General features: G+C 40.4%; 1 protein-coding gene across 6 annotated transcripts in view; it reads left to right on the top strand.

Annotated features, from left to right (window-relative positions):
• The window catches only part of GALNT1 (polypeptide N-acetylgalactosaminyltransferase 1), a 105,225-nt gene that overhangs the window by 52,077 nt on the left and 34,345 nt on the right, over window positions 1-18,803 (top strand). For all 6 annotated transcript variants that reach the window (XM_060173721.1, XM_060173722.1, XM_060173723.1 and 3 more), the window contains one exon: window positions 7,911-8,085. In XM_060173721.1, coding sequence (XP_060029704.1) covers window positions 7,911-8,085 — 175 coding nt within the window. The remainder of the gene's footprint in view (window positions 1-7,910; window positions 8,086-18,803) is intronic.

Here is an 18,803-nt window from a genome sequence, read left to right as displayed (position 1 = left end):
GAAGTGTTAGGGAGGTACTCACTGCAAACTCTAGTATACTTCTGCTTTCAGGTATATATTTTGCAGTCGTTTATGGATACGTGTGAACAAAAGCTCTCTCTCACAGAAACTGGTGTATATCTAGGTTTTGGGACTTTGTTAGAAAGTGAACAACCTGAGATGAAATTAGAGTGTACTATAAAAAGAAAGGTCTCAACCAAGTAATGAAGCTGAAGGGTTGTCATTCCACACGTGAAGTCTCTGGACACAGTCTGAGGTGAAGCATGTTGAGGTGGCAATCGTTGCGTTGGTTAGGTTGTGATCGGCAGATGCAATATTATTTTATATGGATTGGGAGAGGCATACGGGAAAGTGGGCCCTATCCAAGGGTTCCAGGAGTGGGGGAGGTAGGGGCTCTATAGTGGAGATGTGAGGTTCCTGCTGTCTTAGGGTTCAAAAAGACAATCGATAGTTAATGTTGTCATCACATTATTTGGTAATTGGGTTAAATTTGAAAAGTCCTTTTGTTATGGTTTGCTGTACAGTACCCAGTATCTTGTATATAGCTGTGCTATTGGATGCTTCTAATCGACTTGGTCTAGGCTTTTGAGAGAGGCCGCATATCAAATACAGCCTATATATTAAAAAGATTCAGTTTGTGTTTTGAAAAACTTTGAGACATACAATTGATTTTCCCCCTCTCATATTAATTAACTACTGATTTATATGTCTACATTTTGCTAGGAGTGTACATAAACACCATTCCCACCACCAAAAGACTGTGACCCATCCCTCCCACCCACTCCCACCCCCCACTGACCCAGGAAGCTGCATGTCTACCCCTCACCACAGGGCTTTTACTTTGGTGCCCTACTTACAATTTGGTCAGGTCCTGCTTTTAGTTTCCCTTTCAGATCTTCTTAGTCAACTTCTGTTGATGAGTGGGATCATCCCATACTCATCTTTATCTTTCTGACTTAGCTCACTTAACATAATTCCTTCTAGCTCTGTCCAAGATGGGTCAGAGAAGGTGGGTTCATTGTTCTTGATAGCTGTATAGTATTCCATTGTGTATATATACCACAGCTTTCTCAGCCACTCATCTGTTGTTGGGCACCTGGGTTGCTTCCAGGTTTTAGCTATTATGAATTGTGCTGCTATGAACATAGGAGTACACACCTCTTTTTGGTTGGGTGTTATGGAGTCCTTGGGGTATAACTCCAGGAGAGGAATTACTGGATCATATGGAAGGTCCATGTCTAGCTTTCTGAGAGTTTTCCAGACTGCTCTCCACAGAGGCTGTACCAATTTACATTCCCACCAGCAATGTAATAGGGTTCCTCTGTCCCCACATCCTCTCCAGCATTTGTTGCTGCTGTCCTTTTTGATGTATGCCATTCTTACAGGAGTGAGGTGGTATCTTAAGTGTTGTCTTAATTTGCATTTCTCTGACAATCAGTGACCTAGAGCAGTTTTTCATATGTTTGTTAGCCTTTTGGATCTCCTCTGTAGTGAATGTTTTGTTCATATCCTCTGCCCATTTTTGGATGGGGTCATTTGCTTTTTTGGTGCTAAGTTTTCTGAGTTCTTTATATATTTTGGTATGTGAAGATCTTCTCCCATTCTGTGAGGGGTCTCTCTGTTTGTTTAATAGTTTCTTTGGATGTACAGAAGCTTTTCAATTTGATGTAGTCTCATTGGTTTGTTTCTGCTTTAGTCTTCCTTGTAATTGGGTTTGATTCATCAAAGATGTCCTTGAGGTGTAGGTGGGAAAGTGTTTTACCAATGTTTTCCTCTAAGTATTTGATTGTTTCTGGTCTGACATCTAGGTCTTCGATCCATTTGGAGTTGATTTTTGTTTCTGGTGAGATAAAGTGGTTCAATTTCATTCTTCTGCGTGTTACAACCCAGTTTTCCCAGCACCATTTATTGAAGAGAGCCTCCTTTTTCCATTTAATGCTTTGTGTGCCCTTATCAAAGATTAGATGTCCATAGGTGTGGGGATTTATTTCTGGGCTTTCAATTCTGTTCCACTGGTCTGTGTGCCTATTTTTGTTCCAGTACCATGCTGTTTTGATGATGATGGCTTTATAATATAGTTTAAGGTCTGGGAGTGCGATGCCTCCATTTCTGTTTCTTTTCCTCAAGATGGTTTTGGCAATTCTAGGTGTTTTCAGGTTCCAGATAAATGATTGTAGTGTTTGTTCTATTCTCTTAAAGAAGCTTGGTGGAACTTTGATGGGTATTACATTAAATTTGTATATGGCTCTGGGGAGAATATTCATTTTGATGATATTTATTCTTCCAATCCATGAGCATGGGACATCTTTCCATTTCTTGGTATCAGTTTCTATTTCCTTGAGTAGCGACTCATAGTTTTCAGCATACAAGTCTTTCACTTCTTTGGTCAACTTTATTCTTAGGTATTTGATTTTGCTGAAACAGTAAATGGGAGTGATTTCTGGATGTCTTCTTCTTCAGAGTTAGTGTTTGCATAAAGAAATGCCACTGATTTTTGTACATTGATTTTGTAGCCTGATACCTTGCTATTGCCTAATAACTTCCAGTAATTCTCTGCTGGATTCTTTAGGTCTTTCTATTTATACTATCATATCATCTGCAAATAGTGAGAGCTTGACTTCTTCCCTTCCAATCTGTATTCCTTTGATTTCTTTCTCTTGCCTGATTGCTATGGCAAGAACTTCCAATACTATGTTGAAGAGTAACGGTGACAGTGGACAGCCCTGTCTAGTCCCCGATCTGAGGGGGAATGCTTTCAACTTCTGTCCATTGAGTATGATGTTGGCTGTAGGTTTGCTATATATAGACTCCACTATCTTGAGGAATTTCCCATCTGTTCCCATTTTTTGTAGTTTTGAGCATGAATGGGTGTTGGATTTTGTCAAAGGCTTTCTCTGCATCTATTGAGATAATCATGTGGTTTTTGGCTTTGCTTTTATTGATGTGGTGAATGACATTGATTGACTTATGGATGTTGAACCCACCTTGCATTCCTGGGATGAATCCCACTTGGTCATGATCAACAATCTTTTTGATATGTTGCTGTATCCGGTTGGCCAAGATCTTGTTTAATATTTTGGCATCTATGTTCATCAGAGATATTGGTCTGTAGTTTTCCTTTTTTGTTCTGTCCCTATCAGCTTTTGGTATCAGGGTGATGTTGTCTTCATAGAAGGTGGAAGGGAGTATTCCTGTTTCTTCAATCTTATGGAAAAGCTTAAGAAGTATGGGTACTAACTGTTTCCTGAAAGTTTTGTAGAATTCGTTTGTGAAGCCAGGTCTGGTCCAGGACTTTTGTTGTTGGGGAGATTCTTAATAACAGTTTCAATTTCTTTGTCTGTGATTGGTGCAATGTTACTTTTTCTTAGAATTACCTCTCATGTTGCCTCTCCTGGCATAACGCTTGTTTTAATATCTACAAGGATCAATTGCAAGATTTCATTTGAATTCTTAAAAACTATATTTAATTAAATTAATTTTTAAATCTTGGATACAGACAGAAATTGAGATGGGTTAGGTTATTGGATAGAGACAGCCAGAAATCCAGAGAGAAGGGGGAAGGTAGAGAGGGAGATGGGGATGGGCAGTGGCGGACCTGGTTAAACACACATAATACTGAGCAGCGCAAAGACCCACATAAGGATCTGGGTTTAAGCCCCCGGCTCCCCACTTGCAGGGAGGGATGCTTCACAAGTATTGAAACAGGGCTGCAGATATCTATCTTTCTCCCTCTATACCTCCCCCTTCAATTTCTCTCTGTCCTAACCAATAAAATGGACACCATTTTTGTAGTGCCAGCACTGAGCCCCAGTGATTACCTTGAAGGCAAAAAAAGAGGGGTGGGGGAGAGACAGACACCTATAGCATTGCCTTCCCCCTGCAGCTGGGGACTGGGAGGCTTGAACATGGGTCCCTGCACATTGTAATATGTGTGCTCAACCAGGTGCACCATCACCTAGCCCCCTGCACAAATGTTTTCTACATACTTAGCATGGCCAACGGATACGAAAGGTGGGTTCTGGAAATTGGTTGAGAGCCAGATAGACTGCAGAATGAGACTAGAGAGGGTGAGGTCCTGCTACTGAGGCCTCTGGCATCAGCAGATGATGCTGAGTCCCGACCACAGTCTGATGACCAGTTGATGGAGTTCTGGGTTCTTTCACCAGAGCAACTTTTCCTCCTCCTTTGTCCCTGGGCTGGAAACACCTGCCTGGTCTCCAGAAGGACCTATGGGAGACCCTCCCTGCTGTTTTCACTTAGGTCAGCTGGAGCTCACCCCCTCGGCCCCTTCCCAAGCATGGCTTGCTGTGGTTGAATTCACCTGCTGAAAGCTGTTCAGAGACCACAGCTTGTGAGTGAGGGCACAAGGCCAGTCACCCACTCTGTCCCTATGAGCCCTGAGCTTTGACCCCTGTCCCTCACAGCATGAAGCAGACTGGTAGTCAGAAAGCAGAGCACGGTGGGCAATAGCCCTGTGGTTGCGGACAAGGTTCACATGCCCTAGGTCCAAGCCCTAGTTGGAACATTGCTGAGAAACATCAAGTACTTTTACTCTTTAGTCCCTGACCCTCACAATGTGAAGGAGAGTCTTGTGGTAAAAAAGTAGAGCAGGATGGGAGAGTAGGCTGACAAGCTGTCTCACGTCGAACACCCCACACCCTGTAATCGATCATCCTAGGTCTCCTGACTGTATGAAATCTTCACTCCTGTTTGAGCTTTGAGTGTTCACACCCGGGCAGAGTAGAGGGAAAGCTTGGTACAGTGGGGAGGCGGGTGAATAGCCCCAGAGGAAACACACTCGGCTCTCACCTCCCAGGTCCCTGGAACGAGCCTCCCTGGTTTTTTCAGCTATTGGAATCTTAGAGCTGGTGCACCTGGGCAGAGAGACAAGTAGGCATAAGGCCAGGTAGAGAGGGTGAATAGCCATGTGAAAGAGCGCTCATCTCTTGTGACCCAGGTTCTGGGATTGAGCCTCCCTGATTTTTTACTAATTGGAGTTGTAGAGCCAGTACACCTGGACAGAGAGACAAGTAGGCAAAAGGCCTGGTAGGGAGGATGAGAGGACGAATAGCCCCATGTAAAGAGCACTCATTTCTCATATCCCAGGTCCAGGGATTGAGCCTCCTCCATTTTTCTCTTATTGAAGCCTTAGCGCCGGCGTACCTGGGCAGAGAGACAAGTAGGCAAAAGGCCTGGTAGGAAGGGTGAATATCCCCGTGAAAAGAGCACTGGTCTCTCATGCCCCATGTCTCAGCATCAAGTCTCACCCAGGAGCTCTGCTGACAGTGTGAAGTTTTCATTCATCTTAAACCTTCCCAGCCTGGAGGAGAGACTTCTAGGCAAAAGGCTGCCAGGTGGGGTGGTGGTGGTGGTGGTGGTGGTGGTGGTGGTGGTGAATAGCCCCAATACTGTGCGCTCACCTCACACACTTGAGCTTCTAGGTTCAATCCTCCCTAGTATCTCCACTTACAACATGAAGCATTTTAGTTCTTGTATCCCTGGCAGGTGCTGGGACAGACAATCAGGGGTCCCAGTGGTGATGCCACAGTACCATGCGTAAGGTTCGAGCACCTGCTCTCCACCTGCAGGGGGCAATGACGCAGGTCTACAGATGCCTATCTTTCTCCCTTTCTATTGCCCTCACCCCTATCAATTTCTGTCCTATCAAATTAAAATAGAAAAAAAAAAAGGAAAAAATGGCTGTCAGGAGTGGTAGGTTTCTAGTCATCACTGAGGCCCAGCAATAACCCTGGTGACAATAAGGAAAACACACACACCATGTAAGAAAATGACATAGTAAACATGAAAAATTTTATAATTTGTTTCATATTACTTAAAATAGGTTACTCCAGCTTTATCACTGGGGCTTGGTGCCTGCACTACGAATCCAATACTCCTGGAGGACATTTTTTTCTTTCTTTTTTTTTTTTTTATTGGATAGGACAGAGAGAAACTGAGAGGGGAGAGGAAGATAGAGAGGGAGAGAGAGAGAAAGACACTTGCAGAGCTGCTATACCAATTGTGAAGCAACCCTCCTGCATGTGGGGAGCTGGGGGCTCAAACCAGGATCCTGGTGCTTCATACTATGTGTGCCTTGCCTCATGCACCACCACCTGGCCCCCATAGGTTAATTTTCTTCTAAAAAAAAAATTATAATTAATCAGTATCAAAATATTTACTTAGCATCACCAAAGGTGAAGCTGTAAAACAAACTTTGGAAAATTTAAATAAATCTTATTAAATGTGTGTGTATATAAATAAATATATATTTTTAAATTTAAAAAACAATGATTATTGGCGTAAGAGTCTTAGACCAAATGATGAGGTTGTCTAGTATAATTAATGATCACTGTGGAAAATTTCAGAAAAGTTATAGGTAAATGAACCATTTTAGCTGGACTTGAAGACAAATAAGATTTGGTATTGGTGAGATAAGAGTAGGATGTAAAAAAAAAAAAAGGAGTAGGATGTAGAAAAAAGATGTAGAAAAGATGGAACTTATGTGAACAAAATAAGCAAATACAAGGTGCACTTGGAGTAAAGCAGTGAGTTCATTTTTGAGTAAGAAATGAAGTACTGGGGGTGGATAGCCTAGCAGGTGGTATGTTTGGAAGTTTAGATTCAAATTCAAAGAGATTAAACTCTAAGAAACAAAAACTCAGTGAAGGGTATACTCAAGGGAGGATAATAAAACAATATTTGATATGGGAATGGCAAGGTGATGACAGGGATTACAGGGAGTTACACACAGTGAGCAGAGCTGTAGTCTGGGCATAGATGTGGGAGTGGAGAACAGAACAGCCCTGGGGAGGTCTTACAGACTGGAAGAAGATAAACTCCTAAATGAGTCTCCTGGCTATTGAGCATAAAGTTTAAACTCAGATGTTATCTTTTCTTTTCTTTTCTTTTCTTTTCTTTCCTTTTCTTTTCTTTTTTCTTTTTAATTTTTAATTAACCAGAGCACTGTTTAGCTCTAGTTTATGGTGGTGCAGGGGATTGAACCTGGGACTATGGAGCCTCCGGCATGAGAGTCCTTTTGCATAACCATTACGCTATCTACTCCACCCTCTTTTTTGTTTTTGTTTTTTTAACTAGAGTTTTAGTAATGGTTTATAGTAAATGCAGATATTGGTACATGTGTAAAATTTCTCAGTTTTAAGCAAAACACTCTCATCCCCAGCCTAGGTCTTCCTCCACAACCACACATAAGGACCTAAAAAACCCTCCCTCTACCCAGAGTCCTTTACTTTGGTGCAACACGCCAAACCTAGTCCACATTCTACTTTGTGTTTCCCTTTTCTGTTCTTATTTCTCAGTTTCTGTCAATTAGTGGGATTATCCCATATTCATCCTTCTCTTTCTGGCTCTTCTCACTTAACATGCTTCTTTCACTTTCCATCCTGTCAAGCTCCTTTTTGATGTATGGTGCTTCCCATTGTTTCTTTACATTATTCTTTTTTTAAAAAAAATTATTTATAAAATGCAAATAATGAACTGGGGGATAGCATAATGGTTATGCAAAGAGACTCTCATGCCTTAGGTTCCAAAGTCCCAGGTTCAATCCCCTGTACCACCATAAGCTAAAGTTGAACAGTGCTTTGGTGTTTTTCTCTGTCTCTGTCTCTCTGTCTCTCTCTCTCTCTGTGTGTATGTATGTGCATCTCTCTTAAAAATAAAATAATAAAAAAAATATTGACAAGAGCAAAGGATAAGAGTGGTACAGTTCCACACAATTTCCACCACCAGAACTAAGTATCCCATCCCATCCCCTCACCCGCTTCCCTTAAAGCTTTCCTATTCTTAACCTTCTGGGAGTATGGAACCAGGATCATTATGGGAAGCTCGAATGTCATTAAACAGACGTAAGCCCATTGTTCTAAAATTAATGTTAGTTTCCTCCTTATTCTTAGTTCCAGAGCCACTACAAAAGCATCATGAAGGACCTGGAGAAATGGGGAAGCCAGTTGTCATTCCAAAGGAAGATCAAGAAAAGATGAAAGAGATGTTTAAAATCAATCAGTTCAACTTAATGGCAAGTGAGATGATTGCACTCAACAGATCATTACCAGACGTTAGGTTAGAGGGGTAAGTACCTAGTGTGGTCCTGGTTGTAGCTAATTTACATGAAAAGTATACTCACAGCCCTCAATAAATTGCACTGTGATATTAACTGCTCTTAAAATGAATATTTTGTCATTGAATTAGTACTTGCCCTACTAAAATTAAACGATAAAAATCATACTGTAAGTTGTTATTGATCATTGGGATTACATGTTTTGGACTTGAGAAATTAGTTTCTTAACGCATTAGTAGGAATTTGAAACATTATTATCAAACTGTTCATATGATCAATATTTTTCCAGGAGAGATGCCAGAGGAAGTCAGAGCTGATACAACTGAAGGTCCTCCAAAGATATCTAGAAAGTTGACAGAGAGTTTGTAACAAATATGTAGAAAACCATAACAAGACAGGAGGATGATTCCAATTAATTTACTCCCAGTAAAACGTTTAACAGTTGTTCAGGAAAGCAAAAGCAACTATAGTTTGCTGTGTTGGCACAGCTGTGAATGAGTCAGGATCTGGAAACTGTTGAGTGTTGTGCATGTAGAGATTAAGCAGCCCATCAGAGAGCATGTTTGTCTACCAAAGTGAGTGAGTAGAGATCACACTGGTTTTCTCTGAAAGATTTATGGATTATTGAATAAAGCTAAATTCTCTGGGAAGTTAAAATTTTAATATTTGTATTAAGAAGAACCTCAATTAAGTATTATTGTTTCTGGCAGAGTTGTTTCTGCAGTTTTAATAATTTCCCTAAGTATATAACCACTTTTAGAACATTTTATCAAGTTTTTATGGCTTTTATCAGCTCTGATTTATGGTGGTGTGGGGGAGTGAACCTGAGATTTCAGAGCTTCAGGCATGAGAGTCTCTTTACATAACCATTATGCATAACCATACCTTCACCCTAGCTTTTATGGTTTTTAATTTTTCCTGTGGTTCTTAACAAGTTTTTTAATGAATAACTCTTAAGTATATTGTACACGATCAGGTTTTGGACAGTGAACAACTTTATGATATTAGTAACAGTGTGTTACACACATACCTGTACACTGGACTTTAGTTTTCAAAATTTGAAAAGGTGCTGCTTTACTTTGCTAATACCAGGACCTTCTTGCCAACCACTGGATTTCTGAGACTGTGCTGTTTTGGGAGAACAGCACAAGATTGCAACTACTACTTTTTATACCTTTTTGCCCCATCTTTCTGCTGGTTGTTTGCTTATTTTTTATATTTGAAAATATTTTTATTGGGCCAGAAAAATAGCTCACTTGGATAGTGTGCTGCTTTGCCATGTATACAACCCGGGTTAGAACCTGACCACTGTACTGAAGCTTTGGTGCTATGGTTTCTTTCCGTCTGTCTTTCTGTCCATTTGAAAAGGTCAGCACAAAGTGAATCCTTGAAGATGACCAGGAAAAACAAATTCCAAATAGACACAAAAATAGATAATAGAACGACTCTCATGTTTATCTCCTTGCTGCAACAATTCCTGATAGTCCTCTTTACCACAGCCACCTCCAACCCCTGATATTTATTTACACCTCTTAGTTTCTTCCTATATTGTATGAGGGTTGGACTCTTTGACCAATAGAACACAACACAAGCAATGAAATATTATTTTTCTACTAGGTTGTAAAATGTAATGTGTTTTCCAGTTTAGTCTTTTACTCACACTTGCATCTTTCACTGGAATAACCAGCTACCTGTCAGGAGTGACCCTCTGGAGAAGTTCAGACTCAGGCAAAGACATACTGGTGGGGACAGGGAGAGCCTGGAAACATGGACACTTTGCTGCACTGCATCTGCACACATGTTCCCCATGTCAGGGGAAATCACAAGGGAAGCAGGAATGGGGCACAGGTCTTAGGGGAACAAGGAAGGTACTTTGCATGTTGTGGGAGGAACTTTAATAAAGTAACCACATCTGGTGATTTCAGCAGCCCAATGGGAAACTGGCCCAGATGTGGCGGAGATAGGGCTTAAGAGGAGGACGTCACGTACAGAGGCCTTGAAACTGTTGTCAGACCCTTGGGGACCTATTCTCCCACCCCCACCCATCCTTTCTTGCACTTGAACTTCAGTTCTGCTCAGTTTCTACCTCACAACTGTAATAAAAGAAGTTTGGGACTTGTATACTTATCACAGAGTCAGTCTTATAATTCTTTCAAGAAATCCCGTGATGAATCCCCACAGGAGTGAACTGGTGGACAGCCGCCCTCAGTTGCTTCCCCTCAACACCACCACCTGTGACTATTTTGATCTGTACCTCTGAAAGACTGGGATTCAAATTAAAGAGAGTGAGGAAGGTAGTGCCATCTGCACACCCCAGAGAAGTATTACTAGCAGTGCTCTTAGCACCGTGAAATACTCGGTGCTCAAATTTCTCTCGTTATGTCACATATTTTCTTTTTTTAAATTTTTTCTTATATTTATTTATTTATTTTCCCTTTTGTTGACACTGTTTTTATTTATTGTTGTTATTGATGTCATCATTGTTGGATAGGACAGAGAGAAATGGAGAGAGGAGGGGAGACAGAGAGGGGGAGAGAAAGATAGACACCTGCAGACCTGCTTCACCGCCTGTGAAGTGACTCCCCTGCAGGTGGGGAGCCGGGGTTCGAACCGGGATCCTTATGCCGGTCCTTGTGCTTTGCGCCACCTGCGCTTAACCCGCTGTGCTACCGCCCGACTCCCACATATTTTCTTTTTTATAGTGTTTGTGTCTGGTTCCAAATAAGGTTCGTATATTGGCACCTGATGAAGGGTTGCTTTTAGCCTAGCCTGTAAGCTCCTCTCATCTTTTTTCCATGATGATTGTTTTTTGTTTGAAGAAGCCAGGCAGAGGATCTTTCATCTTTCTCACCCTGCATTTTGCTGACTGTATCAGTATGGTGATGCATTTGATTACATGACTCTTTGCTTTCTGAATTGGCCGATTAAAAGTATTTTGTACAAATCCTTTTCAAGTCAAGTAAACTTTGTGCTTGTGGTCATGAAGGTTAAATTACATCTCGTCAGCTGTATATATCATCAGTGCATAGCGCTGATAAATGTCCTGTCTGTTTTCTCTTTGGGGACTCCTGTTACCCTAACTTTGGTCTGCTTGGATTGACTTTTTTAGCTTATTTCTGTCTTTTTTTTTGTTCTATTTCCTGGGAGGAATTCTAGACTATCTTTTAACTGTTGTGTTAAATTGTTTAAATTAAAGCTGTCATTGAGTTTTGTAATCTATAAAATATACTGTAATATTTTTTAATTTTATTTTTTATTTTTACAGAGCAGTATACAGCTCTGGTTTACAGTAGTGCGGAGGACTGAACCTAATGAGTTCAGAGCCTCGGGCTCGAAAGTCTTTTGCATAACCGTTATGCTATCGCTCCTTCCCTAATTTATCTTTAAAAATATATATTTTAGGGAGTTGGGTGGTAGCGCAGCGGGTTAAGCACACATGGTGCAAAGTACAAGGACCAGCCTAAGGATCCCGGTTCTAGCCCCTGGCTCCCCACCTGCAGGGGAGTCGCTTCACAGGCGGTGAAGCAGGTCTGCAGGTGTCTATCTTTCTCTCCCCCCTCTGACTTCCCCTCCTCTCTCCATTTCTCTCTGTCCTATCCAACAGCGATATCAATAACAATAATAATAACTACAACAATAAAACAAGGGCAACAACAGGGAATAAATATATAAAAAATATATATTATTTATTTTAGTGAAAGAAAGATACGGAGAAAAGGAAAGAAGGGAAGGAAGGAAGGGAGGAAGGAAGGAAGGGAGGAAGGAAGGAAGGGAGAGAGGAAAGGAAGGCCGACTGACCAGAGCTCTGGTCAGCTCTGGTTTATGGTGGTATTGGGGATTGAATCTGGGCATGAAAGTATTTTGCATAGCCATTATGCTGACTTCCCAGCCCTAATTTATATTTTTAGACATACAAATATTTATGAAATATTTAGTATATAAATAACATTTTAACCTTTCTAATTTTAAAAGTAATTTTAACTTTGGTTTAAATTATCAGTCCCAAAAAATTAAATTCAAATAACCAGCCCTGGTGGGGGAAGATAGCATAATGGTTATGCCTGAGGCTAAAGCCCCAGTTTTAATCTCCCCCTCCACTGTAAACCAGAGCTGAGCAGTGTTCTGGTCTCTCTCCCCCTCTCTAACTTTCTCATTAAAAGAAAAGTGTGTGTGTGTGTGTGTGTGTGTGTGTGTGTGTGTGTGTGTGTGTGTGTGAGTGATATGTAATAAGTCTTTAAAAATAAAAGGGCTGGGAGACAGCATAATGGTTATGCAAAATACCTAATGCTTGAGGCTCTGAACTTCCAGGTTCAATCCCTGATACCACCATAAACCACAGCTGAGCAGTGTTCTTGTGTGTGTGTCTTTCTCTTTCTCATTTATATTGAAAAAAAAAAAAAAAAAACAGTCACCGAGGTAAACTGCTGTTATCCTGCTGTAGAGAGGTTTGTTATACCTCAGGATAATTGAGTCAGGTTTGAATCTAACTCTTATTACTTGACCTTTTTTGTGTACTCAGTTGCTGGAAGTTATTTTTTCCTTATTTTCTTATTTATTCCTTTAAACACTAGATTAAATTCTGGCAACAACATAATTCACTTAGTAGAATTCTGCTTATTTTCTTATCATTTACATTGTTTACAGTTTTTAAGTTTTATTTTCTAGGTGCCTTCAGTAACTTATTCTATAAATAAAATTAGTAGTTCTGACTGATCATGTACTTTGTTTCAGCTAACAAAACATTCTAACATAGATATTCTTTTTGTACTTGTAGTAATCTTATTATAATGATTTCTACCTGTTTCATGAAATGAAAAAAAAATGTTTGTTCTCTGAATTTATGGAATTACCTGATATTTTGACTGGATTGTAGAGCCAAACTATGGGAGAAAGCAAAACACCTTGCAGTTAAGAGGCCACTTCTTACCTAGAAGCATCAGCTTATTAATAAAGTGTATGTTGAAAACATACATCGTGCTTTTGACAGCCTTTTTGTACTAAGCATAAAGACTGGAGTACAGATGCTATCAAGTATGTATGTGAAGGAGTGGGAGAGGTGTGTGGTAATCCTTTCCTTCGTGCTTTAGTTTCCGACTCTTCTAAGTGGAGCAGCTCTTGGGGTGGGTGGGGGGGCACTGAAGCCCAACTTCAGACTATCTCAGTCTTAGAAACTGAATTAAGGTGATTAGCCTCTTGTTCCCCTAGCATGTAAAACAGAAATTACTGATTCCTAGGATAGTAAAACACACATACTCACACCCCCAAAGTACAATATCATATAAATTAATCATTTAAAATCTCTTCATAATCTCAGATTTCTAAGCATAGCTGGCCTTGACAATGAATTAAACTTTTAAGAAAAAGATAATTCAAACTTGCACCGACTGATCATTGTAGAAGAGAGTAAAGGAACATAAACTTAACTCCCTAAGCATGTTTTTGATAGGAAAATTTGGTAAGTGCATGATAAGAAAGCAGTGTTGTAAGCCAGCCTCGATAGTGAATATACATGGAGAGTCATAAATAAATAGCTAAATCCAACAGTGTGTATCAAATTAAAACATAAAGCCAAGTGGTCAGATGGTGGTGCACTTGGTTGAATGTACATGTTATACAGTGCACAAGGACCTGAGTTCAAACCCCTGGCCCCCACCTGCAGGAGGAAAGCTTCATGAGCAATGAGCAGGGCTGCAGGTGTCTTTCTCTCCCTCTCTATGTCCCCGTTCCTTTTGAATTTCTGTCTCTATCCAATAAATTAAAAGATAAAACAAATTTTAAAACATAAGCCAAATCAGTTTATTTGTGGTATGCAAAGCTGCATTAAAATTAACAGGAAAGAGGACCTTGTGGGGGTTGTATTGTTATATGGAAAACTGAGAAATGTTATGCATGTACAAACTATTGTATACACTATCAAATGTAAGACATTAATCCCTCAATAAAGGGGAAAAATTAACAGGAAAAATAGAACTTATTTATATGATTATATCAATAGACTCAGAAAAAGGACTGGATGAAAAAATAGCAAAATAAAGCTTCACAGCAAATCTCCATACTTATAATAGTGTTGAATGCCTTTCTTTTGAAATCTGTAATATGACACAGATGCCCATTAGCACTACTACTACGTAATGTTATACTGGAGGTCTTGACTGGAGAAAGAAAGCCATAGAATTAATATTGATAAAGACTAGAAAGAAAATTTCAAACTTTTTGAAATTGATATGGTCTTATAAAAATAGAAATCAAACAATTAAAAGGATTACAATCAATAAGTGTCTATAGCAAGGTAGATAATTTTAACATAAATATTTCTCTAAAAATTTTTTTTTACTGTATTCTATTTATTTATTGGATAGAGACAGAAGACGAGAGGGAAGAGGGAGATAAAGAAGGAGAGAGAGGGTAGGGGTAGATAGCATAATGGTTATGCAAAGAGACTTTCATGTCTGAGGCTCCAAAGTCGTCCCAGGTTCCATCCCCTGCACCACTATAAACCAGAGCTGAGCAGTGCTCTGGTTTAAAAAAAAAAAAAAAAAAAAGGAGAGAGACAGAGAGACTTTCCCCTTGCAGGTAGGGACTGGGGTCTGGAACTGGGGTCTGGAACTGGGGTCTGGAACTGGGGTCTGGACTGGGGTCTGGAACCTGGATCCTTGTGCACTGTAACATGTACATTCAACCAGATGCACCACTACCTGGCCCTAACATCAATATTTCTAGAAAAAGACTATTGTATCTCTTTATGCCAACTTCCTAACAAGAGTTAGAAAACAATTTTTTACTTAATTTGCTTTTTTAGATAGAGGCGTAGAGATAGAAAAGAAACCACAACACCAAAGCTTCTTTCATTGCACCAGGGCCTGATTTCAACCTGAGTTGTATGTACACTATACAAGTGAGCTGTTTTTCCAGAATTTCTTTTTAAATAGCACTTAGTGGCCAGGGAGGTGACTCAGCAGCTAGACACATGTCCTGCTTGTATGCAGCACTGGGTTAGATTCCCAGAACTGGAAATGAGAAAGCAGTGCTCTGATCTCTTCCATCCTCTCTTTTACTTTCCCTCCAGCCCTCTTAAAGTCAAAATTTCTTTAAAATACCACTTACCAGGGACCAAGGAGGTAGGCAGAGAGCAGGCTCAGTGGTATGTGTGTGGTCTTGCTATCCCCAGCACCACAGGAGAAAGTTGGATCGACCTTCTCGTGGTGCATCCCGTGAGTACCCATTCATTGGGGAAACTGACGATCCTTCCTAGTCGACTGAATCCACATGGATCCCAGTCACTTTCAAAGCCAGCAACAAGCAGCTCCTGACAGCTTTCAACCTGACCTGTTGACTGGCTACGGAAGAAGGGCAAACGCTAGAAGAAGAAGAAACAGGAGAAAGCAACAAAGACTAACAACAACAAAAAGTGGAACTCCATGGTGGTAGAATGCTACTTTGGTTTCTCTTGTCTCATAAAAATAATTTTAAAATACCACCTACAGTATTTACGGTGCTGACAGAAAATACAAAGTATGTGAAACTTCCAAGTATGAAATACTGGTGAGAGAAAACCAGTTCCTAAATAATGGAGGAATGCACCATGCTCATGGGTCTGTGGCTTAAAATTAAAAATCTTTTCTCTAAGGGAGTCGGCAGTAGCGCAGCGGGTTAAACGCAGGTGGTACTAAGTGCAAGGACCGGTGTAAGGATTGCAGTTCGAGTCCCTGCCTCCCCACCTGTAGGGGGGTCACTTCACAGGCAGTGAAGCAGGTCTGCAAGTGTCTGTTTTTCTCTCCCCCTCTCTGTCTTCCCCATCTCTCTCCATTTCTCTCTGTTCTATTCAACAACGACGACATCAACAACAACAACAATAAAAAATAAGGGCAACAAAAGGGGAAATAAATAAATAAATATAAAAATTTAAAAATTAAAAAAAATCTTTGCTCCAGATTGATTTATAAATTCAGTGCATTTCCAATCAACCACACTGTGAGAATATGTGTAAGTTGACAATCTGATTCTCAAACATAACTAGAAATACAGAGACCTAGAGGGAGCCTGATATTGTAGAAAAATAAAGCTTGGGAATATACAATATCAGTTGTCAAGATTTCTCATCACACCACAGTAATTAACAAATCATGATGGGGGGGGTAGAAGTATGGGTAGGCTCAGCGAGACAAAATTGGGAGTCAACACTTTGAATGTTTAGGACAGAGGTGACTACATAGTAATAGGAAAAGCTGATCTATTTCTTTTTTTTTTTTAATTTCTTTACTGGGGGATTAATGTTTTACATTTGACAGTAAATACAATAGTTTGTACATGCATAACATTTCTCAGTTTTCCACAGAACAATACAACCCCCAGCAGGTCCTCTGTCATCCTTTTTGGACCTGTACTCTTCCCCCTCCCCCACAGGAAAAGCTGATCTTAAAGTAAACAACACTGTAGCAGTATGATATAATCAAATGTCTCCCTACAGAAAAAGCCACTTCTGTGCATGTGACAGATATAAATGTGACAGTAGCATCTGGGGGAAGTGGCTCAGTGGTAGAGCACAGATTTCTCATGCACAAGGTCCTGGGCCCTGTCCTCAATACTGCATATGTCACAGCAGTGCTGTGGTTCTCCCTCTCCTTTCTAAGAAATGTGATGACAGGAAAGAATGGAGGGAGAAGGTTTTTGGCTTTTTTTTTTTCTGGCATTTTTTTAATTTGTGGCTAATCGCGGGTTACAAGATTAGATCCACACCACAGCAGGGAGAGTTTTAAACAAGACACAAAGTATTTAAACTGTAAGAAGGGGTTGGCAAGACTAGATCCAGAATATATAAGGAACTACACATTTATAAGAAAAGACGGACAATTTGATAAGAAAATTTGGTGGCGGGGGCGGGTCCTGAAACATGATGGCAGAGGAGGACCTAGTGGGGGTTGTATTGTTAGATGGAAGTGTTATGCATGTACAAACTATTGTATTTTACTGTTGACTGTAAACCATTAATCCCCCAATAAAGACACTTAAGAAGGAAAGAAAGAATATTTGGTGAGACCTGACTCAAGGAAGATATTACCCAAAGGACAAGATATTCAAGTTCATTAGTAATTAAGAGTCAGCACACAGCCAGGATGAAATTCTTGAGTGAGGGGATGGAGGAGCTTGGGAGTCCTAAGGCATGATGATGGAGGAGGACTAGGCTAGGGAGAGAGTGTTACAGGCATCTGTCACAGGGAGATGAGAGGCTGTGCCCATGTGTCAACAGCTTTACTGTAAATCACTAAAGTGGTTTTAAGATTAACAAAAATAATAAAAAACCTGCCTACACATGCCTGAAGATTACTCAGAATACTGACAGCTGATGCAACAAGGAGACCATCATGACAACTACCACCTGAGACTACAAAACTCAAAATGTCATGGGTGACATGCTGAAATAAAAATATTTTCTAAATATTGGGCTATAAAATCTCTCCAATTAAAATGAAAGTGGGCAGGTTCAAGCCCCCACTCCCCACCTGCAGGGGGGACACTTGATGAGCAGTGAAGCAAGTACTGCAGGTGGCTCTCTCCCTGCCCCTCCCACCCCCCTCAATTTCTCTCTGTCCTGTCCAACAAGAAATAGAATTTTAAAAAAAATTGATTGCCAAGAGCAATGGATTCCTAGTGCCGGCACTGAGCCCCATTGATAACCCTGGTGGTCAGGGGTTAAGAAGGTAAAGGGGTAAAGGAGTTAAGAAGGAAGGAAGGAAGGAAGGAAGGAAGGAAGGAAGGAAGGAAGGCCACTTCATACTCTCACACACTGTTGGTGGGAAAGTAAATTGGTACTCTCGCCATGAAAAACAAGTAATGTTCATACTAAGATGGGCATGAACAAATTCAGGACCTAGTAGATCAGCTCCTGTGTATAACTAACAAATGCATGCATATATGCATCAGGCAACAAAAATTATTTATAGCAACATTAGTAGTGTTGACTGTAAATAGTAAATAACCTAAGTGTAAAATGTGGAAGGATGATGATTATGTTTTTGAAATGTGGGTGGTAGCTTCTATCTATTTACAGTCAATTGTATACCAGGAGGAAACAAAAGTGGCATAGTCATATAAAGGAATACCTCATAGCAATGGAAATGAGCAAAAACTACATACCATGACATGGATGAATCTTAGCAGCATTATACTAGGCAAACTATTCACCTGAGAATAGATACAGAATAACACTATTTCTGGGAAGGTCAGAAATGGTCAGGACAGAACTATGCTAGGGGTTAGTACAGTGATTGGTCTGTGATTTATCTATCTAAAGTGATCTTCAGAAAGGAAAGCACAAGTGTCAGGAGCAAGAGGCACTTGTGAAAGGCTGGCAGTGCTCTGTCTCTTCACCTGAGTCATGATTACATGGGCGTTTGCTATGTGATAACTCATTTAGCACCAAATTTATGTTTTGTGCACTGTGTTATATACTTCATAATAAAAGCAGCTAGAAAAAAATGAGAGAAACAAAGTAAGAGATGAAGCAGTGGCGGTAGCAAGTGTAGCTGTGCTTCTGAGGTGCAATTGTATGAAAAAGAAATGGTGTTAGCTGGGGAGATTATGTAGTCAAAGGAGAAACTTCTTGAAATTTTTTTTTGTATTATCTTCATTTATTTATTGAATAGAGATGGCTAGAAATTGAGAGGAGGGAGACACCTGCAGCACTGCTTCACCACTCACAAAGCTTCCCTCTGCAGGTGGGGACTGGGGG

Source organism: Erinaceus europaeus, chromosome 15 (genome assembly GCF_950295315.1).
Source record: "Erinaceus europaeus chromosome 15, mEriEur2.1, whole genome shotgun sequence".
NCBI lineage: Eukaryota > Metazoa > Chordata > Mammalia > Eulipotyphla > Erinaceidae > Erinaceus > Erinaceus europaeus.
This window is presented reverse-complemented; position numbering and strand designations above follow the sequence as displayed.